Source organism: Periplaneta americana, chromosome 8 (assembly GCF_040183065.1).
Source record: "Periplaneta americana isolate PAMFEO1 chromosome 8, P.americana_PAMFEO1_priV1, whole genome shotgun sequence".
NCBI lineage: Eukaryota > Metazoa > Arthropoda > Insecta > Blattodea > Blattidae > Periplaneta > Periplaneta americana.
Genome location: NC_091124.1, coordinates 20,488,308 through 20,515,872, shown reverse-complemented (window position 1 = coordinate 20,515,872; position 27,565 = coordinate 20,488,308). Strand labels below are relative to the sequence as shown.

General features: G+C 34.5%; 1 protein-coding gene across 5 annotated transcripts in view; it reads left to right on the top strand.

The window, feature by feature from the left end:
- Nucleotides 1-27,565, top strand: part of LOC138704544 (pleckstrin homology domain-containing family D member 1-like) — a 267,332-nt gene that overhangs the window by 222,885 nt on the left and 16,882 nt on the right. For 3 of the 5 annotated variants that reach the window (XR_011333366.1, XM_069832544.1, XM_069832546.1), the window contains 6 exons: nucleotides 12,670-12,846; nucleotides 16,259-16,431; nucleotides 16,912-17,002; nucleotides 21,122-21,308; nucleotides 23,994-24,143; nucleotides 24,299-24,421. Coding sequence is in view for 3 of the 5 variants with exons in the window: in XM_069832544.1 (XP_069688645.1) it covers nucleotides 12,670-12,846; nucleotides 16,259-16,431; nucleotides 16,912-17,002; nucleotides 21,122-21,308; nucleotides 23,994-24,143; nucleotides 24,299-24,421 (901 nt within the window). In the remaining 2 variants the exon portion in view is untranslated. Of the gene's footprint in view, nucleotides 1-12,669; nucleotides 12,847-16,258; nucleotides 16,432-16,911; nucleotides 17,003-21,121; nucleotides 21,309-23,993; nucleotides 24,144-24,298; nucleotides 24,422-27,565 lie in introns of those variants that run through there. The other 2 variants (XM_069832545.1, XR_011333365.1) reach the window with 2 other exon arrangements.

Sequence of the window (27,565 nt, the reverse complement as noted above, 5' to 3'; positions counted from 1 at the left end):
GTTTTAAAAATAGCCTTCTTAGTTTCCATTTTGTATTTCTTCTTTCAGTTTTTCAGAATATATTTCTGAATACTGATTTACTTTTCAATATTCTTCAGAAACAAAATAAGGGTGCACAGTTTTTCAACAAATCAGTGTCTGAATGCATTACGTTCATCAGGAGCATGAGGAATAAGGAACGATTTGCTGAGTTCATTAGTGCAGCTGAAATTTCAACTAATTCACAACTGATATCCACTCTGGACCAGAATGAATTGAACGAATTTAGTAGTAATGAATCAGCATCCAAGTACAAAGAACTTTACTACGAGATTTTGGATAACATTATAACACAACTAGAAGTGCGATTTTCAAACTGTGCCAAATTGGAATTTATGGAATTAGGTGACACTGTTAAATTTCCAACTTACAGTAAAATTTTTCCTGTGGCTGCCTTTAATTCATTAATGGATACTTACGCTGGTTTCTTCACTCGAGATCAGTTACGTGTAGAACTGGAAACTGTTTTTTCTGCTCAGCATGTGAAAACGTTCCACGGAATGAATTTGGAAAATTTAATTAAAAGAATAATTGAAATTGATATACATCAAATTATTCCTGAAGCCTTCAGAATGTTTTGTCTCATAGCGACAATCTGTGCTAGCAATGTTTCTGTTGGAAAGAGTTCTTCCTTTCTAAAACGCATAAAAACTTATTTTAGAAACAATATGGCTGAGGATCGTTTAGCAGCACTTGCTTGTGTGTCGATTGAAAAGGGAGTCCTGACCACACTTGAGAACCGTGATACGTGGCATGATGCTATCATCGAACGATTTGCTAAAAAGGACCATCAAATAAATTTATTGTACATGTAACGATATTCTACATTTGCTGCATGCAACGTCATATAAAATTATTGGTGAGTGCTTATTATAATTAATAACTCATAAATGTGTTTTGTACCATGAGTGTGCATGTGCATGGATGTGTATGGAGATGTCTGGCCTCCCCAGAATTTAGGTCCACAGCGGGAATGTGTTAACATTTACTGTACTAGGTATACTCTTTAGACTAGAGGTTTGCACAATCGCAGACCTAAGCCTGGCCTAAAGATTTTAAGGGCCTGGGTTGTGCTTGGGTAGTTAGAATAAGAACTAAATATTTTACGAGCCTTTTCTCTGACCGTGATGATGTTTTTTTTTTTTAATTTTATTACAGAGGAAGTTCATTTTTTGAGGAAAAAATCTAACTTTGTTCTACACTTCCATACAGCAAATATGCAAGCTGCATATTTTATTTTAAATTAATTTAATGTGATATATCCAGGGCAGCAGTGCATAATATTAAACTGTTAAGTTGATCAGTACACGATAATTAGTGACAACATGGGTGAGCGTCAGCAATGACTAGTGAGTGGCCTATTCATTTTCACATTACTCTATACAAATTTATTTCCTTATTATTTTGTTGATGTGCTTGTTTTGGCGTGACCCTTCAAGTCATACCTATCTGTCCTGAAAATGAAACCTGTATGTACCGTAGTTCCGAAAAGTTGAAAATGTTTAATTCCAGGTCACAGCGGAACACTCGAACGCCTATTTCTGAATACTAATCTCTTAATTTAGCCTTCACCTGGCTCTTTGCATGCTTTGAAGTTTTGGACAAGCTCTGGTAGTACTTTTGAAGATAATCTCAGGCTTGGGTAGAGTTCGGGTTCACAGTTGAACGGGTTGGGCCAAGCAAAAAATTTTGCCCCCCCCCCCCCCGCATACCTTTAATTGATCTTCTATGTGTTTACCCGCGTATGTATATAGTAAGATATTCATCACTGTTGTATTCTTAAAAAAAAAAAAACTGTTGTAACTACCTGTTTGAGAATAAGGTGCTTAGGAAAATATTTGGGGCTAAGCGGGATGAAGTTACAGGAGAATGGAGAAAGTTACACAACACAGAACTGCACGCATTGTATTCTTCACCTGACATAATTAGGAACTTGAAATCCAGACGTTTGAGATGGGCAGGGCATGTAGCACGTATGGGCGAGTCCAGAAATGCATATAGAGTGTTAGTTGGGAGACCGGAGGGAAAAAGACCTTTAGGGAGGCCGAGACGTAGATGGGAGGATAATATTAAAATGGATTTGAGGGAGGTGGGGTATGATGATAGAGACTGGCTTAATCTTGCACAGGATAGGGACCGATGGCGGGCTTATGTGAGGGCGGCAATGAACCTTCGGGTTCCTTAAAAGCCATTTGTAAGTAAGTAAGTAAGTTGTAACTACCTATAGCTGTGGTTTGCTACCTATACCTACATATCGATGGCTTAATGTCAAAGAACACTAACTCCAAAATCACAACTTTACAGGAGAGGCAAAAAACAGTTTAATTGTGTACATTTTCTTATGTTACTGCTTTAATTTATGAGATATGTTGATAAAATTTAAACCAAATGTAGAGAATATAACCATAAATACAATACAATACATATTTTCTAGAAATATTTAATATTGTCTTAAAAATTAACACATTTTGGAGATAGTGTTCTTTGTTACTAACATGAAGCGTTCAATTTTGTAGATAGTGTTAAAAATAAATGCCGAAATTTTGAATTCAAACACTTTAATAAAAAATTATAGATCTATTTGACAATGCAAATTAATAAATTTAACTTATTGTGGTGAGCAGAAATTATCATATTTCTTCTTCTTTATAAAGGAACATTATCTAAACTCAGAACATATTAGCATTATTATAAAAGTACCAGTTAATATTATTTATAAAGCATAAAAGCATATTATTAGCATTATTAGTTCAATTTATACTATTATCTGAAATAATAATTTTAACAGTGCACTTATAAAATTATAAAAAAGCAAAGTTATCTTCATTTTTACATTTCATTTTAGAACAACAGTGTTTTTAAATAGTTGCTAATGTTACTTTAATTTACCACAGCTGATGAGGAGTTTGGATGAAAAAGTTATTTAACTAATGATCGATTTATTTAAAAAAATAGCAAAGCCTACAAATTCAGTTGATTTAAAAATCTATCTGCACATAATGAAAATAAAATACACACTTAACTCAGAATTTATGCCCTAAATGACATTGAATAAAATTATAATCTGAATATATTATATTTTATTTGATTCAGTATTTTATGTTTTGAATAGTATCAATATCCATACCTCTCATATAAAAATTTAAAATTTCCTCTTAATTTTATAATCTCTCATTGCTCTTCATTTTGAGATTCTTCTACTACGGTTTCCTGTTCTCCATTTTTAAGCTGGTGTAAAAGAAATGGTAATTTCCTGCTATAATGTTCTGTTTACACAGTTGCAATACATTTTTCATTTGATAATCTTGTAGATTTTCAGTGCCCCATGATGCTTTGGTTTAAGCTGAAGATTATACAGCCTAAATCCACGTGTAATCTTCCTCTGTACCTTGAATTTATGGAATTTTTCATCATAATTGTATTTAAAAAATACGTGTTCACTGTTACATTTCCGATATTGGAACCACACTATATCCAGCCATCTTACAATGTTTCCATTAGTGTCAACTTTCTTGTTCTTTATTAATGTGTTCTGAATTTCTCTTACATCACTCTGTTTCACTTCTATTTTTGATACAGCTCTAACTATAGTATATCACCCTGATGGATCAAATATTTCTGTATATTTTGCTGTTTTTTTTTTTTTTTCAATGTGCGCATGGACTGTGTCCATTTGTGAATGTCCTGGTTAAAAAAAAATATGTTCAATATGAGGTACGTCCAAAACATTCACAGGGTAGAGGAGCATGGTTGATATAAGCACATTCCGGTTTTGTCTTCCACAGGTATCGGACATGAAACAGAAACTTTTACCATTCTGCAGTTTTTTCATTTGAGCAAAGAGACATGATGGTACCTCTGCAGTTCCCCTTTCTGCAATTCCCTCGTTCCATATAAAATTTTTAGCTGTTCTTATGGCTAAATCATACACGGTCAAATTACATACAGCTAATAATCTAAGTTTATAAAACACTAATTCCGTTTTAACATTTGAACTGTAACGCACAGCTTCAAAATCAAATTAAAAAAAATAAAGATTGTTTACTGATCCCATAATTTTGTAATAGTTTTTTACTTGACAAGCTGCTTCCTTTCTTTCAATGTCGGACTGATGAACTGCCTCCGTCTCTATCTTCTTACGTTCAGACATGTGATCATATTTGTAACATTTATAACATTGATCCTTTATGGGATTATGGAAAGCTATATTAAAATTATTTTTGAAAATGTGACGATAATATGAAAACTTTTCTCCCCGAACATTAGCATTCCTGAATTTTTCTTTGTACAATTCATACATTTTTTTTTTTTTGCAAATTTAAATCACAAAACAGATATTCTCTTGCAGTGTCGTTTCTTGTGCTCTTGTTGGAAAGTACTCTTGAAAATTAAGCAGTGTGGTTCACTATATATTCAGGAGTACTTTCAGATTTCTTCACTCTGGGTTCAAGCTTTCCTCTTCGATCAGTATCCACTATGTTATTGTCATTTTTTTCAAAATATGTTCTACTATTGTGTTGGATATATCAAAGATGGAGAGAGAAAAAAGTCCTGCATACCCATACCTTTTCTTTATTTTTCACCAGGAAAAATGGTGTTTCGCCTTCTAGATTCATCCTTTTTGGATTTGGATTTCCTTCACTTCTCTAAGGCCCATCAAAAATTACCGCTTCAAATCGTTATTCTCAATATTGCAATATTGTTTGTGAATTTCTGTCTGTCTTCAGCACTAAATGAGAGGTTGCATTTAAGGAGACATTCTGTACAATCTTTGTCCAGAACGTTTTTACCAGAAATTTCTTTCCACTATTTAAGGACTTGTGGGCTTTCCCTGTTATCTGGCGTTGGAGATGGACTAATAACAGCTATGCTCTTATTAGCTTAATCACACATTCCTTGCGAAATTTTAGATGTCGCTAAAGGCAACCTGCCCCTAGTATTCGAACTGAGTATTTCTTAGCTCTAATAAAAGAGTATCAAATTATCAGAGCAATCCTGTGCTGCGTTTCATACAAATTGTAAACTTATTACAAACTGGATTGATTTAAGAATGTTTATTTAATTAATTAAAAACTTATCAATTCTCTAACAATGAACAGTATGGTGATTATATTACATTGTTGGTTGTATGTTGTGAGGCAGTGTCACCAATAAAGTCTTAGAAATGTTAAATAATTTAGAGACAAAGAACACTATCTCGACTTAGTGTTCTTCTAGTCTATATTTTGTTATTGTCAAAGAAAACTAAGTGTAGATAGTGTGTTTGACACTTAACATCTGTCTAAATTAACACAACACTATCTCCAAAAAAAATAAAACTATTATTTGTAGAGACATATTACTTTCTCACTATATAAAGCCTACTTTGTACAACATGATACTATAAATTACTCAAAAAGTCGATTTTTGGAGTTAGTGTCCTTTGACACTAAGGCGTCGATATTATGGTATTGTTTTGCTGTCACTGTAGATAGTTTCATTTTTAGTATAAGTTTAAAGATTTAAGTAGAGTTTTTTTATGGATGTACACAAAAATACATACGATACTTTAGTATTCAGTTTATGTAGTGAAAACAGTTTAGATTTATCTTTTACAGCTGTAAACGAATTTTAAATAAATCATCACAATTTGACAGCACTGTGTGAAGGACTATGTGATCAGTCGGACTAAAGTATTGGTCCGAAAGATTTTCCTTCAAGACTTGAGGGAATTTTTTACCCGTTAGAAGAGGTTATTGATGAGTATTTTATCGGAAGTTGGATATAATAACAATAATAATAATATTAATAATACCAATAATAATAATACACAATTTAAAATACCGATGGTAATGTAAATTCTAAACAATTTTAATAATACCCCAGCCTTGACAAAATTCTGCGTACCCCACCGTTCCGCGACCTTGAAGATTAAATCGCCGGAAAGGGACGTTGAAAATTGTATAAAACATCGACTTTTGTTTATCGCCATCAGTATAAATATTACTCTTTAAAATAAAAAGATGACCCATTATTGTTATGCACAGGCTGGGGTTGAAATTCACTTTGTATGCTTGTCGGGTTCGGTCCGAGATCGAGCCTTAAAGAAACGCATATATGTATATATATTTTCTTCGCAAATTACGTAGCTACTGATTAAAAAAAATAGTACGAAGATTTCAATGCATGCACAATTAGATGTTCACCCGGCACCCATCCAGAACAAAGTACCGGTACTGTTATTGCTTAGTTCGACTTTCTATTCGTAACGGAATTTGTCTCGTCTCTACTCTGTCATAGACAGAGACTGGAGTGATAAATTAATCTCTCGTAGCTAGTTGTTCCTTACCCCTGTGGTTTTTGGTCTCTGCATTATCTGTTAGTCTGCTAACAGTAACAAAATAAATAAGTTTAAGTAGCTCATTTTGTTTCTAGGCTAACTGTTTTGATTCTGTACTTCTCCGTGTCCATCGGCTTTCGGGTCTGATTCAGAGCGGGTTGGGCCGTGCATATATCTAATGCTATAGAACTTCTTAGTTGCAATTAGCTATAAGCAGGCTGATCTTTCATCTCACAGATCACCTCTTTGGTCGCGTATGCAGCGGAAACTGTGCTATTTTTAGCTATGACCTCTTGTAGTTGCAGAGAAGGGGGTTGTAAATATGTGTTTTAAGTTACAACAGCAGTGTTGCCAACTTAGCCCTTTTGGTGCTAGATCTAGCTTTTTTGGCTTCCCCTTAAGCCTCATTTTTACGGAAAAACTCCTTAAGGCTTTCTAGCTCTTCGAAATGAAATTTGATATAAAATTGAGGGGTTTTTGTGACAGATTAAAATTTATTTATTTTTTTAATATAAGGAAAGCAATCTGCAAAATTTATATCCCTCCCCATTTAACGGGGGGGGGGGGGGTGTGAAGTTATCAGCATATTGAGTTGGAAGGAAAACTTGCAGTGGCGTGTACAGGAAAAAATCGAAACAAACCCTCTGTCTCAGTGCACGCGCTTGTAACGACACTGAAAGTCCAGCTTCAGCAGAAAGTAATTTAGCTCCATATTATGTAGTAATAATCTAGCTCGCTCTTTAGTCCCGTTGTTGGCAACGCTGGTTAGAAGGCTGTTCTGTATGAAGACCGCTCAGCCGAGCCCGCAGCCAGCCAGTCAGTCAAGCTGCAGCCGCTGCCCGCGTGGTATTTAATTGTGCGTGTTAACACTTCTATAGTACGATATTATTAAATTTTATTCAGTGCTATGGCAGAAAACAATACTATAAGAGAACTGCTAAAAATACCATTTTCGTTGCGTCCGTTTCACGAGAAATTAGACATAGTGAGAAAAGGCCGACCTGTTCCACCATTGCCCAATTTACAAACCCATCACAAAAGCAGAATCGAACAATTTACTAGGCATTTTTGCATTTCCCAATATCGTAAAGCACTGTGGTTAACGGGATGTGAAACTTCAAACAGATTGTTTTGTTGGCCATGTTTGCTGTTTTCCAACAAAAGCGAAGTTTGGAATAAACAAGGTTTCGCAGATTTAAACCATTTATCCAGTGCTAAGCAAAAGCATTCTAAGTCGCAAACTCATGTCCATTGTTTTCTACAGCTAAAACTTTTCGAAAAACAGCAAATTGATCCGTTACTTGACAACCAGTGCATAAGTGACATCAGCAGGCATAACGAACTGGTCAGAAAGAATAGAGAAGTGCTAAGACGGATAATTGATGCAATTTGTTATTTAGCTAATCAGGAGCTCCTATTCAGGTATAATGAGGAGTCATCAGTTTCTTTGAATACAGGAAATATCTCTGAATTTCTTAACGTATTGAAAAAATATGATCCACTTTTAGAGAGCCATCTAAATTCATCCACAGTTTTTACAGGAATGTCCACTACCATAGAAAATATTATAAATGCTGTTTGTGACGTCGTCAAAGACAAAATAAGAGATGAAATTAATTCGACTACATTTGTTTCAATAATGCTTGATGAAACGTCTGATATTCTGTGCAATTCACAACTGTCAACAGTTCTGCGCTATGTACATGAAAGCAAAATATGTGAAAGATTTTTAGGGTTTACAGATGTTAGTGCTGATAGAACTTCTGATGGATTACTTTCTCACATACAACATGTGATTGATGACTTTGGAATCGCAGATAAATTAGTAGGACAAACTTATGATGGAGCCTCGGTGATGAGCAGTCATGTCAGTGGCTTACAAACGAAAGTTCTTGCATCATATCCGAATGCTGTCTTCACACACTATTATGCTCATAATGTAAATTTTATTTTACAGCAGAGCTTATACATAATCAGAGAGTGCAATTTTTTTTTTCAAATGCTAAGTGCCATTTCTGCCTTTTTCTCTAACTCTTCCAAAAGAATAGATGCTTTGCAAGAATTTGAACAGAAGAGACTAGCAATAGTTACTACAACCAAATGGAATTTCGCGTCAAGACTTTCTCATACAGTTAAAGAATACAGATGTGAGCTTTGCGAATTTTTTGTAAATGTTATTGAATATGCCGATAACTGGGACAGTGATACAGTAATAAAATCTCGTGGCTTTCTGGCATTCCTTAATGAATTTGAGACAATATTTCTATTGGAATTATTTTCAACATTGTTCAGCTACACAGACGACTTGAACAATTTATTACAAGAAAAGGATTTTAACATATTGTATTGTAGCAAGAAAGTAAGAGATGTAAACGACCAATTGCGATATGATAGAGAAGAATCATTTCCATTAATATGGGCTAATGCTTTGGCACAGAAGAATGAGGCCCACCAAAAATCTAAACGACATTGTCCCGATGAGAATGAACAAGAAAATAATTATCGACGCTTGTATATGGAAGTAATTGATTGTATAATTTCCCAGATTGATTGTAGGTTTTCTCAAATTGATAAACTAGAATATCTTGAATTACTGTACCATCATAAATTTGAAGAATATAGGAAGAAATTTCCGGACTCACTTCTGAACAAGCTTTTAGCTTTGTATGGACTTCTATTTGACCATATTGGTTTGAAAAACGAGTTAATTGTTCTCTACTCATCTCCAGAATTCTATGGTAAACAAGTTGATGAACTCTTTACTTTTATGAATGAAAATGATCTCTCTTCTGGATTCAGTGAAGTGTACAAACTTGTCAAGCTGGTGTTGACTATCCCTTGTTCCGTAGGCTTCGTTGAACATTCCTTTTCTGCCCTGAGTAGGATCAACACCTATCTTCGAAACACTCAGAATCAAGGGAGGTCGAGTGATTTAAGTTTGTTGTCAATTGAAAAAGAAGTGTTGGCCAACATGAAACATAAACAGTCATTTTATGATAGTGTCTTTGAGAAGTGCGCGATGCAGGAAAGAAGAGTGGAGTTGATGTTCAAGTAAAAACAGGTAAAATAGCATATCAAATTTGTTATTCATTTGTACTTATTATTCTTTGTATTACAGTACCGGTAAATTGCTTTGACTATATTGTAGGCTACATCTACATTTCAGTCACGTCTGTGGTTCGAATGCTACTGCGCTGATCTTCCAACCAGGTGACCTGGATTTGATCCCCCGTCAGATCATGATAGAATTTGTAGCTGACAAAGCTGACTTTGCAATAGCAAGTAGCAATTATATTTTCAATAAGTTTTAATAAGTAGGCTACTATTGAAGTGTTATTTTCGTCTTAGTACTGTATTTAAATTATATAATTTCAACATTTGAAGGGCCCTGACAAAAATGTTTGTGAGACTGAGTACAATTCCTATGGGCGGTCCTGTATAAAGACGCAACACAATATTATTCGTTTATAGACTAATGCTCGCAAATCATTTTTAAGGAGTGATTAAACATGTCTCTTCACGGCAGCACACCCTTCATTTAAATTCACCAGGCTTCATTGGAAATTATCAGTAGCTATTTTACTCTTATGGATAAAGAGAATTGAAGAATGTTTGCTTAATAGCATAGACAGAAGTAAAAGAGGGTGGGATTGAATCAACTGAAGATATACTTAATTTATAAATTGTGTGCCAGGTATGAAAATAATTCTCCTAAAAAATTGGAGTTTAAAAATACAAATCAATGTAGTATTATATAACAGGAAATATAGATTTTTTTCCACAATGGATGATCATAGTTTGAGCCAGTTTCCAGAAGATCATTTTATTCAGTTTAATAAAAAGATTGCAAAACAGTACATATGTATACTATATATATTCCCTGAGACATACAAACTATGCACATTAATTTGTACAATACCAGCAACAAGTTCAGCAACTGAGAAATTGTTTTGCACATTGGAGAGAATTAAAAGTCATTTGCAAAATACACAGACTCAGGACCCACCCCTTGCGCTATTAAACATTGAGAGTCGTGTCATGTCCAAAGAAGAATTCTTTGGTGATGTCATTGACATCTTTGCTGATAAGACAAAGAAGATTGAGTTGCATTACAGAAGATAATATAAGACTACTTGTAAACACACCATGAAGGCATAGATCACTGACTGGTTGAATAATGGCGTTGTAATACACATGTCGACATGGTCACGTGGAGATTGTTAGCTTGAACTTAGTCACTTGTCGACTTGGTCAGGTGGAGATTGTTAGCTTGAACTTAGTCACTTGTCGACATGGTCACGTGGAGATTGTTAGCTTGGCTTGAACTTAGTCACGTGAAGATTGTTAGCTTGAACTTAGTCACGTGAAGATTGTTAGCTTGAACTTAGTCACGTGAAGATTGTTAGCTTGAACTTAGTCATGTGGAGATTGTTAGCTTGAACTTGGTCGCAGATGTAGTTCTGGGTTAATGACCTGGATTCGTGTTCCAAGGCAATAGTATGTTGAGGCATGATTACATGCAAGGCGAATGTCTGGTAATTTCTTGGTGAATTTTTTAATTCATCTTTTTAAAATACAATTTTGCTACCATCAATTCCACTGACATGAAATAATTTAGCAGTTGATATGGAGTTGTTAAATAATGGATTAAAATAATAGTGTACTGGGTGGCTCTCTCGGAACTTTCCTGATTTCAACCGTCTCTCGAAAAAAATACAGGTGGAAGTGCAAGGGAGTTTTTGTCACCTTTATTAGGAATTACTACTGGATTTCATAAAAACAATCTGTTGTAAGTTTCCACCCCTGTCTGACTAGTATATTTAAAAGTAACGAAAAGTGTATAGTATTTGGCTTCATTTCAATTGTCTTAATTTTTTCAATCTCTAAAATGATTATTTATAAATAAGATTTTGTTTTTTGCTTATCCTGAAAAACGTTCTAGGTTAAACTAATGTTGCACTTAATCGTTGTTACTCTCTTGAACAGCTATATTAATTTTGACTACGTTAGTTCAGTGTTTCTGTCAAATACAATCCATCATTAACACAAGATGAAATGTACAGACAGAAAGAAGTAAAAAGATACTGCTATTCGAGACATTAATGGGCCCTATGGTCACATATGATTGCCAGTTTGATGTGGTGGAGCACATTGTCATCTAAATAAATTGCATATCTTTCAAAAGAAAGTTCTACAATGAACTGTTAGTGCACCTTGGTACGCAAAACAATCGGTTACACAAATTATCTTCAGGTTCAACCGATAAAAGAACTCACTAAAAACTTATGATTTTTTTTCTCCAGATTACTACATGCTCCTCCTATTGAAATCTTCAGTCTTGGCCATACTTCTCTCTTTCACAATCATAACAGAATGCTGACACACATTCATCATTGTAAATTCTTAATGTATAAGTTATTCTTGAACGTCTATCTTTTACATTTTTCTTTTTATTATTAAATATTTTTAGCAAATTCTTCATATTTAATAATTATTGTATTAGAAGTCTTTGACTGAGATGCTTAATTACTGGTATCATTAATGTAGAGTACTTGATAGAAGTCTCTCTGGGCTTTATTTTCAGCATTCTTTCTTTAAACATGAGCAAAGAGCTGCAAAGCATAATAATAATAATAATAATAATAATAATAATAATAATAAAAAAACTATGTTCCCTAGTTATTTTGAAATAACCCTGTGCTTTAATTCGGTAAGTTCCCAAACCTGTGGATAAATGCAGAAATTTCTGAGAGACTTCTCTTTGAGACTTTTGAAGCTTCTGGTGAACAAAGCAGCAAGAAATAAATGATAAGATTTTGTACTTTGGTTTTCTTCTTTGTCCTGATTTAAAATGGATTCAACATTAACAGTTATATGTCATCATCATCATCATTGGCGCTACAGCCCTTAGTGGGCCTGGGCCTCCCTTAGTAATTGTCGCCATCCGTCTCTATCTTGTGTAGCAGCCTTCCAATTCTTGCACCCCAACTTTCTGGCATCCTCTTCCACTCCATCAATCCATCACAAGTGCGGTCGACCTCGTCTTCTCTGACCTCCCGGATTTGTTATTACAATTTTTTTGCAAGGTTCACTTGGGTCCATGCGTATTACATGTCCTGCCCACCTCAATCTGCTAGTTTTAACTGTATTGATTATATTTGGCTCTCCTAGAAGTCTATATAATTCATAGTTGCATCTCCTCCTCCAGAGACCTTCCTCAAATGTTTCTTTCGAAACAGTTATATGTACGTTATGAAATGTTAACATATCTTGTGATACAATGAGGGCTTATAACTTGTATTTTGTTTCAGGAACTGGAGAAAGTAAATATGGCCTTGGATGAAGAAAAACGACGTCTGGAACAAATGATTAAGGAATTTCAAAAGGAACATGAAGTTATGAAATGTGAATATGAGGAGACAATTTCAGCAATGAAAATGGTTCAACAAGACAAAGAAGTACTTGAAAGTACAACTCAGAGCCTTCTAGTATGTATATATACTTACACAGTGACCGAATTTACTTAACATTGTACATATAAGAATAATGACAAAGAGTTTATAAGGGTACCGATATTTTAACAGCTCTGAAAGTTTTAAAACCCTGACACTCCACAAATATAGTAAACTACTCCGTGAATGTATATAACAGGTAACTGAACTAATATGCAGGTGAGAGGATAAGAGAGAAGACAGGCGTAGTTTCTTAGTTCAGACTAGGGTGTTTGATAAGAATCATATAAGTTGAATTAGGTCAACTTATCAAACAGAAACTACTGCTCTTACGCATTTGCCTAACTGACTGTATATCTTGAAATTGACAAAAGTGAAGTTGATGTGTCGCTTGTAGCACTGGCACTGAAATGGAACTAAGGAATAAGCGAATGATGGTGTGAAAGATTAATTTTCAGTTTTCAAAATTAGAGTAAAATGATTTTGAATTCCATTTCGAGGTGTCATATTTTGATTCGATAAACACTAGGCAGCTTTGAAGGTTGCAACTTTTCTGGATATGATCATGTTTGTGAAGGAAACACGTTTTTGAGTGGTGTTACGAAGTGCTTCACAGTTACAGTATGGTTCTAAGTGTTTGTGATTCAAGATTAGTACGCCATTTAGACTCACAAAGTGAAACAGAAACAGACGATAGCGATGGGAGAGGCAGTGACAATGACAGAGAAGCAGCAGATAGTTCCAGGAATGACAGTGACACTGTAGCAGCTGGTAGTGTTAGGAACAACAGTAACACACTGACAGCTGATAGCGACAGTGATGTAAAAAATCCATAAAAGGTATGGTTTGTGCATTTTCTGTATATACATATTCTGTTATGCTTGTTTCTGATTCCTAGTCTCGTAATAATGTGAAATGATGTACAGAGTGGTCTACAGCCTTCTATGTGGGTTTGGGTGACTCAGCAACCAAGCTGCTAGTAGACCCCGATTTACTCAGGAATTGAAATTACTTAAGCTACTCAGTTCCGCAAAATAGCAAGAGTAACTATGAAATTGTCCCATCATTGAACTTATCTTGATTATAAGAGGTGTTAGAAGGTGTCAGACATTCTTAACATGTTAGAAAAATTCACACACTCAAGTTCCTATTTCGTGATCCTTCCTATTTTTTTCCCCATTTGAAATATGCATACTGACACTCGATATCATTCAGCAGTTTAAAAAAATGACGAAATTATGAGTATTTATGTTCTGTATTTGTGCGCATGTCCCGCACCGTGGCGTCGCGGTCTAAGGCATCCCGCCTAGGACTCGCGTTACGGAATGTGCACTGGTTCGATTGCTCATGGGGGAAGAAATTTTCTCATGACATTTCGGCCAGTGTATGGGACTGGTGCCCACCCAACATCGTGATGCACTTGGGGAGCTACGATAGATAGCGAAATCCGGTTGTGAATACCAGCTATAATGGCTGGGGGGATCATCGTGCTAACCACACGATACCTCCATTCTGGTTGGATGATCGTCCACCTCTGCTTCGGCATGTGGGCGTGAGGCCAGCAGCTGGCTGGTCAGTCTAGGCCCTTCACGGGCTGTAGCGCCATGGATTATTATTATTATTATTATTATTATTATTTGTGCGCATTGATCATATCGTAAAAAAAATGTAGGCTCTATGATTTGTTGTCCTTATCATCAAGAGGGATTTCATGTGCTATATGTGGAATTTTTGGCCCCATTATCTATTGTCTTGGGTTATAACATGGGCATGTAAATGGAATCAATCTTCATCAGTGAAATGTATTAATTTTGGATCCCCCAAATCATCAGCAACTCTTCACAAAACCCAGTGAAATATGCGAACGATTACAACATACTACACAGAAATCTCTCTGTAGATTTGTACAGGTGTTTCTAAAAGCATAGTGTTCAGAGCTGTTAAACATTCTAAATTTAAGCGTACAGAGTGACAATAGTGCTTGAATTGTTACCAAGAGGTAATGTGAGTAGAGTGAATTTTTGTAATTGGGTTCTGCAAAGTGTTGCCAATGGTATGATGGATCCAGAATTGATATTTTTCACTGATGAAGGATGGTTCTATTTACACGGCCATGTTATAAACCAAAACAATAGGTACTGAAGCACAGAAAATCCACATAATTAAGTATTGTGCATGAAACGTCTGTACAAAATGACAAAGTTGGCGTGTTGTGTAAACCTAATTAAGTGTACAACGAATCATAGAGCCTATATTTTTTGACAATATGATCAATGGTGCACAAATAAAAAACAGAAATATGTATGTCATCTTTTGAACAGTTGATTGATATCAAGTGTCAGTGTGCTTCTTTTCAACAGGAACAGAAATTGGGAAGATCAGAAACCAGGAACTTGAGTGTGTGAACGCTGATTTTCTTAAGAGGTGACAAGAATGTGTGTATTGCAATGATTGGGATTAATTTGTTTTGTTAATTTTTTATATCCCTCGCCTTTTTTACTAAGGGTTTAATATAGGCAGTTGATTCTGTTCAATATTTGTCATCGCTGAAATAAATAAAAATGTAGCCTAAATTGTGAAATTTCTTGTATTAATGACACTTTATACAGGATGGAAGTGAAATAGCCTTGAAGATTTCCAGAGTGAATAGCTCATGTTATGTGTAACAAAAAACTATAATATCATATTGGTGGAAAGTTCAAAGTTTTTTTTTTTTTCCTCCAGAGAAAAATGTTTTTTCCAAATGTTTAACAATCTCTTATTGGGTAACTATTGCAAATAGGATCGTGATTTTGTCCATATCGATAGAAAATCTAATAAAGAATAATTTATGCTTCTGGTGTATTTCAATAGTGTCAACAGTTTTCGTATAAATTTAATTTTAAAAACCCCTAAATTCAAGCCACTGCATCAAGCGAGCGAGTGGCAACATCTCGGCAGAATGCATTTATATACGGAGACTCACCAAGTTCGTTGACCTCTTACATCTTTATCACAAGTAGAGTGTATTAGCGACGATGTTGCCGGACTGCTCAAACTTTAAACTTAATTTTCTAATTAACCGTGCATTTAATCACAAAACATGATATAGGTTTTCTATTTATTTACATGTATCTTATCGTGCCTTTCAAGCTGCAAGGTTATTTCACTTCCACCTTGTGTTCCTATAGTGATAATAATAATAATAAATTCAGTTTTTTAAGAGTTTAAAAATTCATTATAAAATTAATAATCATCTGACAATAGTATCTGAATAAAGTCCACATTTAAACTTTGACACACAACTGTTTAGGAACCTATGTCAGTTTATGAAATTTAAAAATACTACATAACTTAAACTATTTATAGCTGTATGTACAGTACCAGTATATCATAATTCAGAGAACATTTATAGCTGCAAATGTACTGGTCGTATGGCATGTTTAATTAACTGATTTTTTCCCGGTAGAAAACTTTATCAGAGCTTGAAGGCGAACAGAAAAGAATCCTCCATAATTTACAGCAAGCAGAGAATCAAAACAGCAGAATGTCGCAGACAACTCAGAATTTACAGGTTCATTTGCAAGGGATTGAAGAAGAAAAGAGGTTTTTGTTGGAAGAGAAACAAGATATTGAAGAAAGGTGATGTATCTACATATTTCTATTTTCATTAGGTATTTTATTAGATATTTTAAATTGACTTTCTTCCAATAGTTAGGATTGCTACAATCATAGCCAGTTACTATAGTTATCAGAACCATTTCCTACTACAAGTATTATGTATGCTAGCTACTGTGTGAATTTCACAAAACATAAAATTATATACAAATACTGCATTTAAAAGGGAATCGTAGAAAAAACTGCTATATCTAGAAGGGAGGCAGAAATGTTATATTGTAAAGAGGATGATTACTAAATATAAATATTAACGAACTAGTGGTTTTTATTTCCATGAAAATACAGTAGATCTCATGTAAAAAATGGGGGGAAAATTCCATTGCAGAATTGCGTATTGTAAATTAATGTTACACACTATAATTATATTGTATTATATCTGTAGTACGTAATTCAACTGGTATTTGCGATTATTTTATCAATTAGTCATGTTCTTTATCTTTTCAGATATCAAGAAAATGAACTGAGAGCCAAAGTTCTACAGGAAGAAAAACAAATCATTTCTGAACATTCAAATCAGTTGTTATCATCTTTAAATGTGAGTTTCCTAGACATCTCTCATCACAAACATATTCAAATTCATAAATTTTAATGAACTCCCTTTATTCAGTTTATATATACAGGGTGAAAATGAAATAATCCTGCAGATTTTCAGAGTGAATAGCTCATGTTGATGCAACAAAAAAGTTTAATACCATATTGGTGGAAAATTAATAGTTTACTCAGAAAAATAAATTCCCCCTCCAACATCCTCTTATTTGGTAACTGTTGCAAGTAGGATAGTGATTTTTGTCTTTGTCAATAGAAAATCTAATAAAATATATGGCCAGGATTTATATGCATAAACACAGTCTGAAATACGCATAATAAAACAAGAAATATGCAGAAACATGCAAAATCCAATATTTTGTTATCTGCGAGGATATTTTTGAATGCTGAAAATAACGTTTAAAATAATTGATTAAATGGCGATCTTACTCGTGTTAATTGTGTGAAAAAAAACTCTGATAGTCTTGATGTGTGCTGACCTGTATTTGTGTACTAGTTGACTTGTAGAGTTGTCTTGATAATCCATGTTAAATCTTTCGTTCAGTACTTTTAACACTTGAATATGTTGTTATTGTTGTTTTCTAATGCCAGGCGTTTGACAATAAAGTAATTTGACCTCTTGCACTCCAATATTTTTCAAAGATATTATCATGGTCAGCCACTGAAGCATAGATTTTGAGGTGTTCCGAATCCATTTCTTGGTTTGAGTTGCACAATGGGCAGTTAGGGGACTGATATATTCCAATTCTATGCAGGTGTTTGGTCAAACAGTCATGGCCTGTTGCCAATCTAAATGCAGCTACAGACGATTAACTGTGGATTATGATGCAGAGAGTTCCATTTTTTCCCTTGTAATTGTGTTATCAAATTTTGTTTGTTGAAGTCTAAGTATGTAGATTTAATAAATCTTTTCACAAAGTAATATGTAGATTTAGTAACAGGTCTGTAAGTAGCAGTGCTGCCCTTCTTTGTTAAAGCATCCGCATTCTCGTTTCCCAGGATTCCACAATGGGATGGTATCCATTGGAATACAATTCTTTCATTGAGTGATATTAATTGAGAGAGCGTTTTAGTTATTTCTGCTGTTTTTGATGAAGGTGTGTGTTTAGAGACTATTGATAGAATAGCTGCTTTGGAGTCTGACAATATATCTGCATTCTTAAATTTATTGATGTGGCATAGAAGATTCCTGAGACTTTCACTTATTGGAACGATTTCTCCATCAAAACTTATTGTTTCATATCCAAGAGATCTATAAAGTGAGAAGAGACAGCACGTAACACCTGCACCGGCACCTTGTTCTCTGGAGATCAAGGATCCGTCAGTGTATAAATGAAGCCAGTTTTGTGGGGGGGTACCTAATATTAATTGTCTCTAAAGACAATTGTTTCATTATTTCAGTGTTTACTAAGGTAAAATTATCCGGAGATAAATAGTCCCCCAATCGGATCTCCGGGCGGGGACTACTTTAATCGGATCTCCAGGCGGGGACTACTTTAATGATACAGAATCAACTAAACATCTTACACTTGAATATAAATAATTGATTAAATGGCGATCTTACTCGTGTTAATTGTGAAATTAACAATTAACACGAGTAAGATCGCCATTTAATCAATTATTTATATTCAAGTGTTAAAAGTAGTGTACGAAAGATTCAACATGGATAACGTTTAACATCACATGAGGTTACTGACAAAATTTTAGTGTATAAATTGTGAGTCTGTAAGATCCAGATTCAAGCAAGCTATACTTCCTTGACACAAAACCTTATTCACTTTGAGCATAATGCTGTAACCAGGGTTTTATGACAGCAGTGTCTAGTTTTATATTGAGAACCTCACCAATGGATCCTTGTATGTGGGAAAGTGTTCTGTTAGAGATCCTACTACCTTCAATAATTTTGCAGGGAGCATCACAAAAGAACTCACTCACACAAACCCACACACAGAATACAACAAAATCACGCACTTGACACTCAGACTGCTGGCGTGCAAACTGAGAATAAGTGAAATGGTGGAGAGGGGTGTTAAAGAGTCAGGTATATAAGAATGTTTGGGAATGTTTCTTGTTGTGGAGTAGTTCAATGGAACAAAAATAAAAAGTGATTGGTCTATTCACAGCTATATTTCATATCCAAGGAATTTCCAGCTATTGAGTACAGTCAACCAAAGAAATATTGTATGCTGACAACTAAGCAATCCAGAATCTTACTTTTTATTTTACAGAATATGCAAATTTTGGAGATATATACAACAAAATCCTGAAAATATACTAAAGAATGCCTGAAATATGCAAAAATATGCACGATTAACTTCGCATATTCGTTATCACAGTTGTTCAAAGCATGTTAAAAAATGTTTTTGTATGGCTTTCAACTGACCAATAAAAATATACATTTGCATACGAATTCTGGTGCTACTAATAAAGAAAGAATCATTTATCTCTCTGCATATTTCAAAAGCACGGATGGTTTTCGTGTCCACTAATTTCAAGCCACTGACTGATGCGAACAGATTACAACGTTATAGTCAGAGAGGGAAGTGGAAGATAGGGAGACAGATCTGATTTCATTGACCCCTTACATCTGTATTATGAGAAGAAAGAGCAGTGTGTTAGTGGCAATGTTGCCAGTCTGCTGAAACTTCCAAATTCATTTTCTAATTAACCATGCCTTTAATTGCACAATATATATAGGTTTTTATAATTCATTTAAGTGTACTAAGTCATTCCTTTAAATCTGCAGGGTAATTTCACTTTTACTCTGTATAGCATTTTCATTAGTTCTGTTGCTGTGAGATATGACTATCTCTGTTGCACAAAGAAAATGTTGAATATATATTTTCACTTCCACTCTGTAAAGCATTTTCATCAGTTCTGTTGCTGTGAGATATGACTTTATCTCTGTTGCAGAAAGAAAATTTTGAATATATATATAATCAGTGCTTTTTTTCTGGAAAAAAGTTTACCGGAACTCTATCACTCGATCACATTATACAACAAAAACGTAGGTTTAAAAATATTAGGCCTACTTACCTTATATTACAATAAGTTCCAAACGGAGCTCATCGATTTTAAGCATAATGGAAATTTTGCGATTTCGAGCTATATTTTCAGGATCAATAACGGAAGATGGCAGCACTAGATTGCATGAGTTACTTTTGCACCAACGATAATAATGAGAAAATGTAAACTCTTGGACTCGGCAGTGGCGGCAATTTTAATTTTCAATTTCGCTTATAAAATATATCTCGTTGGAATTTGTAATGGCAAAAATTTTACCGGAACGCGTTCCGGACCGTTCCAGCTGAAAAAAAGTGCTGTATATAATTGTATTGTAAAGGAAGCCCACTCCACACAAACTCTAATTGTATTGTAAAGGAAGAAACTATTGATTTATATAAACAGACAACAAAAATGCCAGTAGGGATTTTCGAAATTCACCATTGTCCAACCTTGTGCCCCTTTTAATCCACTCCACACAAACACTGCAAGTGCAGCTTTGTTTCCAGATACTTTGAACCCAGTTACAAATCACACCTTCTTTTATCATTGCATATAAACTGATAGTATTCAAGCTTCAATTTCATATTGTATATTTTTGTTTGCTGTCTAGAATGTGCACAAATAGAAAATAAGTAGTTCTCTGATAAATTTTAGTAGGTATGTTTGATTCTTGATCATTGAATGTAAGCATCCACTTGTAGGAGTACATAGTGAAAAAAATGTATACGGCATTGTCCTTGATGCACCAAGAGAAGTGGACCTATGTTGCATCAGTAAAGGAGATGGTGGTGGTGATGATGATGATAGGCGAAATAAGTGTTGTGATAATAATAATAAGAATAATACTGTAAACAGTAATGATCACAGCTGTGGAGTAACGGTTAACATGTCTGACCATGTCCAGGTTGGTTAAGTTACCTGGTTGAGGTTTTTTTCGGGGGTTTCCCTCAACCGTATGGTGCAAGCCTTCATCAGGTCCCTTCTCCAGGGGGAGGGGAAAGTAGATATTGAAGAAAACATGCCAGTATTGCAGTGGGAAATGTTTTAAAGAGCAACCAAAAGTTTAATTCTGATCCATCTACAAGGTTTTTTCTGTTTGTAGGATTTGCTTACACAACAAGATCTGGCCGAAACTGAACTGAGACTGGAAGTGTCAGCACGTTTGGAGGCAGAACGCCGCCTTCGTCTGGCACAAGATTCAGTGCATCATCTGGAAGGTGCCCTGCAGACTGATATAAGTCCATCCGCATTACGCACAAAAATACTTCCAGATGTCAAGAAATTGAGAAGTAAGTATACTTCATCACACATGTAACGATCTTTTACCATAACTTACTAAATACTGTATAAAAGTATTGGAGTAAAACTGCGTGAAGTGTCCATATAAGATCTCACAAATTACGGAATAATGGTATTTGATATTAAATGGGTGCAGTAAGATTAATTGAACTGCTAGTCAATGTTCGGCATTTCTTCTTCAGTAGACCCTGTCTTGTGTGCTGGCACACACTAAATTGCTTTTCTGGCATAACATTTCTAATATTGAAATGAAAATTAATATAGTATTACTACTATTAAATGCATGAAACCTAAATAATGTTAATATTTACCATTGTTTTAAAACTCTCCTAAGTTGTTGTGTAGAAATATTAGCAATTTGTGCCCTTAATTGATACATCTCGAGTAAAAAATTGACCGACTTTGACTTTTTACCTAATATATGTTGTGTTTCACATAGACTACCATCTTGCAAAAAACAATATCCCAAGTCCGACTCTAAGCCTGTGTTTTTTAATAATGTAAATGTTTATTTTAATATTCTTATATTGCAAGCCTATGTAGTTTTCTTGCTCTCCTAAACAATTTACTTCATTGAACTTGGAATATTTGTGAATTCAGGTCTTCAATACCGGTATGTTTTAATTCCTGTGTTGTGCCATGATTATTTTTGTACACTTTGTCCTATGAGTTCCCCTACATAGATATTGCATGAATTGAGGTTGAGAAACAATGCCGAATGCTGAATATTCTATCTTAACACCTATTTATAGTTGTCAAAGACTGCAGAGCTATATGAGTATAAGAATATGGTGAAGGAGAAAAAAATCTACATCTGTAATAACTTAATGAGTTTGATAGATAAATGGATCAAGTACAAGTATATCTGTTTTATAACTGTTGGTATTAATTGCGCTTTCAAGGAATATTGGGCCTATAATTATTTCGGAAATTACACACCCCACATGTCACACACCATACCACACTTGCACTCCAATATTGATGTTAAAAGTACTCTAATTGGAAGCAAATTTAAATAATGAATAATCAATTTATGCAGTGGCGTAGCATCACAGGAGACAGGGTAGATGATATCGTATACCCAAAAGTCACGAACTAATTCATACTACAGGTATCTATTGTAATTTTCTTATATGTTCTTTTTTAATTTCTAAACAGATTTCTTTTAACTTCTGATAAAACTGTTAAAGTTTCGCATAATGTATTTTAGGCACCTCAGAAATAAGTTGGGGTAGACAGAACACAATTTGTCACTCCCGTCTGCTTCAGTCTCTTGTAGCTGCCCCAGAGTACCCGCTATAGCTTTGCTTTAAAAAGTGTGCGCACAGGATCTCTTTGTTCCCTCACACACAGAGCATAATGCAGCAGGTTGCTAGATGTGTCTATACTGGTTTATACAGAACAGCGATATGACAATTTTCTTTCCGTGAGTGTTTCTTGTGCTGGAGTTTTAAACAATCTAATGAAGTCCACAAATCCCTATGAAATACCTGAATTTTAAAGAGGGACTGAACTAAAGAACTTCTTATATATACGTGATAGAGTACTTTACACCAGTAACATCAGTAAAACCCCCATTCTCCCGCGTGGAGTCTTTATCTATTTAAATATCATGCTTTAATTCCAGCAGTGCAAGGACTTCTGACGTCACTTTTCCCTCTCTCTTTGGTCTTTGCTGAGCATGAGGGAGTTCATTTTTAGTTTGTTAAAATCCTTCAGGGGCTACCCACATATCCAAAAAATGGGGCATTCAACAATGGCACATATGGAGTTGCGAGTGAGCAGTGTTTTCAGTTTATAATAATGACAATAATAATTGGTATATAATACAAATATAATTAAAATGCCTCAGTCCAGTGTGTCCGGTTGTTCAAATAAGTCTCGATTTCAACAAACTATAGAGTACTACACATTTCCCAGGTAAGACAAATTTCCTAATTTGCACACGAAATGGACAATTAGTACTAAGAAAAAAAGCTTTGTTCCTACATCTAATGCTATCATAATTCGTCGCCTGAATGCAAGAACTAGGTAACTCGAAATTTGCGTTTTTTAGTTACCTCTTTCATAGCATAGCAAAAATCGCACAAAATGTAATCCAGGATCCAGGTAACTGATCGAACGATACCAGCGACATCTATTTTCCAATATAACAAATAGGTAAAAGAAAACGAGACATATTCCTTAGTGCAATAAATAAGTAAATAGGCGATGTCACAAAATATGAAAAATCAAGTTACCTAGTTCTTGCATTCAGGCGACAATATGTGGAATCTACTTCAGGGAAGAGGATTTTAATGAACCATATCTTATGAAAATCCCTGTCTACTATACTGAAAGTTAAATATCCAACTGCAGTATTATAAATTATTTATTGTTAAAATTAAATTCATCATTACAATGTTGTAGTTAAATTATAAACGTTTTTCATGTTGCCTTTAAAAATTGGAACAAAAATAAATAAATAATAATAATTGGGACATTTTTGTTCCCTCAAAACAGGACAATAAAATTCTGATTAATCAGGTCACCCTAGGTGCAAGTCACCAACATTCACATGCTTAATACCACATCTCAACACGAGGACATGTTTTTGTTCCCTTTTTCTGGTTCAGATTTTTTTGCTCCCCTTTTCTCAAAATCAGTGAATCTCACATTACGAATTTATTTTTCAGAATTTTTTGAACACGTTGCTGAAGAAGCCCGATTAGATGCCAATATGCCTGTGATAATGAAGAATGCTGTTTATGCACGTAAAACATTAGCCAAGAAGGCTCGGTCTCAATTGCTTGAGCAAACCAGACAAGAGAATGCCAAAACTCTGGGTAATGATATGACAACGTAATGTAATTATGTATTGTTAGTTTCTTTCATCTATACAGTATTGTTTTGCATGACATTATGTGTACTATTTACAGATGTTAATGTATGCATGACTATGTTGTAGATAGTGTCAATGGAATGAAAAATATTGTTTTAGGAATCGACCTTGATGGTTTACCTCCTTCTGATGCACCTTTAAAGAGATCTTTATCAATTATGATTTCTAAGAAAAGTTTAAAACCTCAGCTTAATCGAACAAAGTCAACGAAATCACCAAATGGTAAGTATATTTAATTGATTTTGTCATTTTTTTTACGTATTTATATTGTGTATCAATTATTAATCAGTGTTATGCATTAGTATTTCACTCTGTAATTAGGCAACTGCTATTTTTGTAATTTAAATTACCAAAGTAATCCCTGTTATTTTCTGCAAGAAGAAAAATTTTTATTTTACAAAAGGAGGGAATAGTTTTAAGTAAGAAGTATAATACTTTACATAAGAAATAGATATACAGTATGCAAATCTAGTCTTTCAGGTGAAGCCTCCTGTAAAGCAAATTTGAATAATTTCAAGGGAAAAATTGTTCCGGGGCTGGGTATCGATCCCGGGACCTCTGGTTGAACATACCAGCGCTCTCCCAACTGAGCTACCCGGGAACTCCACCAAGTTGAGATGGTGTCGGGTGGAGTTCCCAGGTAGCTCAGTTGGGAGAGCGCTGGTACGTTCAACCAGAGGTCCCGGGATCGATACCCGGCCCAGGAACAATTTTTCCCTTGAAATTATTCAGATATACAATAATCATAAAAGGATGTAAATAGTATATAATCCCTATAGTCATTGGACCTCGAAACACAGTTTAGTGAATATAGAGAAAATAAATATTGTACCATAATATATTTGTCATCTTGTGTGGTCTGGTGTTTACCATGCTTTACATTAGGTCCGAAAATGGCTTCAAATACAACTGAGGAAACTGGATATTTTAAGAAGAAGTAAAATTCTTTAGCATGGCTTCCTTCAGAAGTAAAGTAAATTTATGGGTGATAGAGAACTCTGAACATACAAAATTGCTGGCTAGCTGTTTCTCATCTCAATCAAAATGAATACAGTATTAGCATAAAAAATATACTAATTTTTTTTACCGAGTGCTCTGCCATTGCCAGACCCTGCCTGGCAGACAGCAGGAAGTTGAACTTGTGTTATACTTCGCACGAAAACATGACGACCTTCCCTCATCCCCTTCACCAGTTAACTGCAGACACGCGCAAGGGATAAACCTTTAGCCGAGTTGCCAATTCTTGAAGTCATTGTGATTAGCGAACATTTTTCAAACTCTGTTCCGTAAAACCGCGATTTTTAGTGAGACTATATTATCTTTGTAAATATACCTTCATTTATAAATTACTAAAACAAAATTGGTATAAAAATGAACAAACTTATTTTAAAAATACTTTATATTTATATTTTCACTAACATGTTTTGCCTAAATAAACAAAGGAATGCAGAATTATATAATAAGTGTTAAATTCTCATGTTATTGAAGTTCCAGAATTTTATACTTAATTAAGGATGTTACGCTGGTAAAATTTTCGGAAACTGTGATCATTGAATAGCAATTTATAGTACAAGAGGGTAATATTTGATTTTATCCGCTTCGCCTTGGGTGATAATTTCCACAAGCAATTAAAATGTTTACTCTAGTGTGCTATACAATATTTTATTCATTACTGGTATGTAAATTTAATTTTAAATTGTAGGTCTTTTCTTTGTAATGTGTTGTTGGCAAAGAAGTTCGTATATATTCATTTTAATTAATGCTAATATGTTGGTTGTCATATAGAGAGTGATTTAAAAACATTTAATTCACTGCTGTAAGTTAGAAAACTTTTAAGCACTGCTGTGAATAATGTCATTATTTAGGTTGCTAAGGACGGTGAAATAAAGACCAGTTTAGATACCAGTCATGGATAAATGTATTCCTTTTAGATCATTTTTTCATAACACGAAAATCATATTAAAGCACAAAAAAGAATATATTTGTTTTTCTGCTAGTTTAGTTGCTGATTCGATGCAAATTTTCTGTAGGCCTAAGGAACGTTATAAGATACGAAATATGATTGAATTAATTAAGGATGCATGTACACTTCTTATACCTTAAAATTCTGTTATGTAAAATATAGGCTTAATATAAAATTTAAATTTCTACACCAACTATTGAAGTTCATTCAGGTAAAACAACCTGTATTAGTTTTTTTAGTTATTTTTAGTTATTTAACGACACTGTATCTACTAAGTTATTTAGTGTCGATGGGATTGGTGATAGCAAAATGGTATTTGGCGAGATGAGGTCGAGGATTCGCTATAGATTACCTGACATTCGCTTTACTGTTGAGAAAAACCTCGAAAAAAACCCAATCAGATAAATCAGTCAAAGGGGGAACTGAACCCACGCCCAAGTGCAACTTCGGATCGGTAGTCAACTCAGCCAACTGAGCTATGCCAGTGGCTCTGTATTAGTTCTGAAGTTATGATTTTTAATGTAAAGTGCGGCATTGGCCATAATAGCTGTTAAGTGGAAAACGGCATGAGCTTTTTTTTCCTCTTCGCAAACTATATTCCTTGAAAACCCTTTTCCTGGTAATTTCGAAAGTGCTGGATAGAATCGAATGAAATTTTTTCTGTATTCTTAAACATAATGTACAAATCAGGCCAGAATATTTCCGTAAGTTTATTTGCTGTTGGCAATATCTTTTTCGCGTACTGTCCACATACTGTTCGACGAAGTAAATCACATATAAAATCGTCTATCTTACCGAATTCTGTTTTAGTTTATTTTCTCTTCAGTTGGTGAATCGTAATTCTTAATTTCTATGCCCCATATATAATTTTTTTACCAACTCCGCCGGTTGCGTCCGATGTTAAGTGATTAAGATTTGTACTTATCAAACTGCCTTAACTTTCGATTACAATATGGATAGAATTTCTAACGTTAGAATAATTTTAACACTTTGTTTTTTTAGCTACGCTCCTCTACAAATAAGATATTCTGTTTTCTTCGACGGTGTTATTTGTTCTTGTGATGGTCCTGGATCTTCAGGTGAATCAGGAGGCCTGGCTGCGGATCATCTGCTACAACACTCATTAATCATGGCCAGAATAAATAGACATATTGAAGAGCACAACGGTATAAAACAACACGTCGACAAATGTCTAAAAAGATACTGAAAACGGGTGAAACCCAACAGGTAGTGGCAATGACTACTAGATTTGGCAATGCTGGGATCTATTGTATTTCTCCCACACGGCTAGGGGTTGAGTAGAGGATGGGGGTTTATGAGGGATTACCAATTCCAAGAAGAGAGGCCGTCATGTTTTCGAGTCAAGTATACATTTAATTGATCCTTAATTATGATTTCAAATT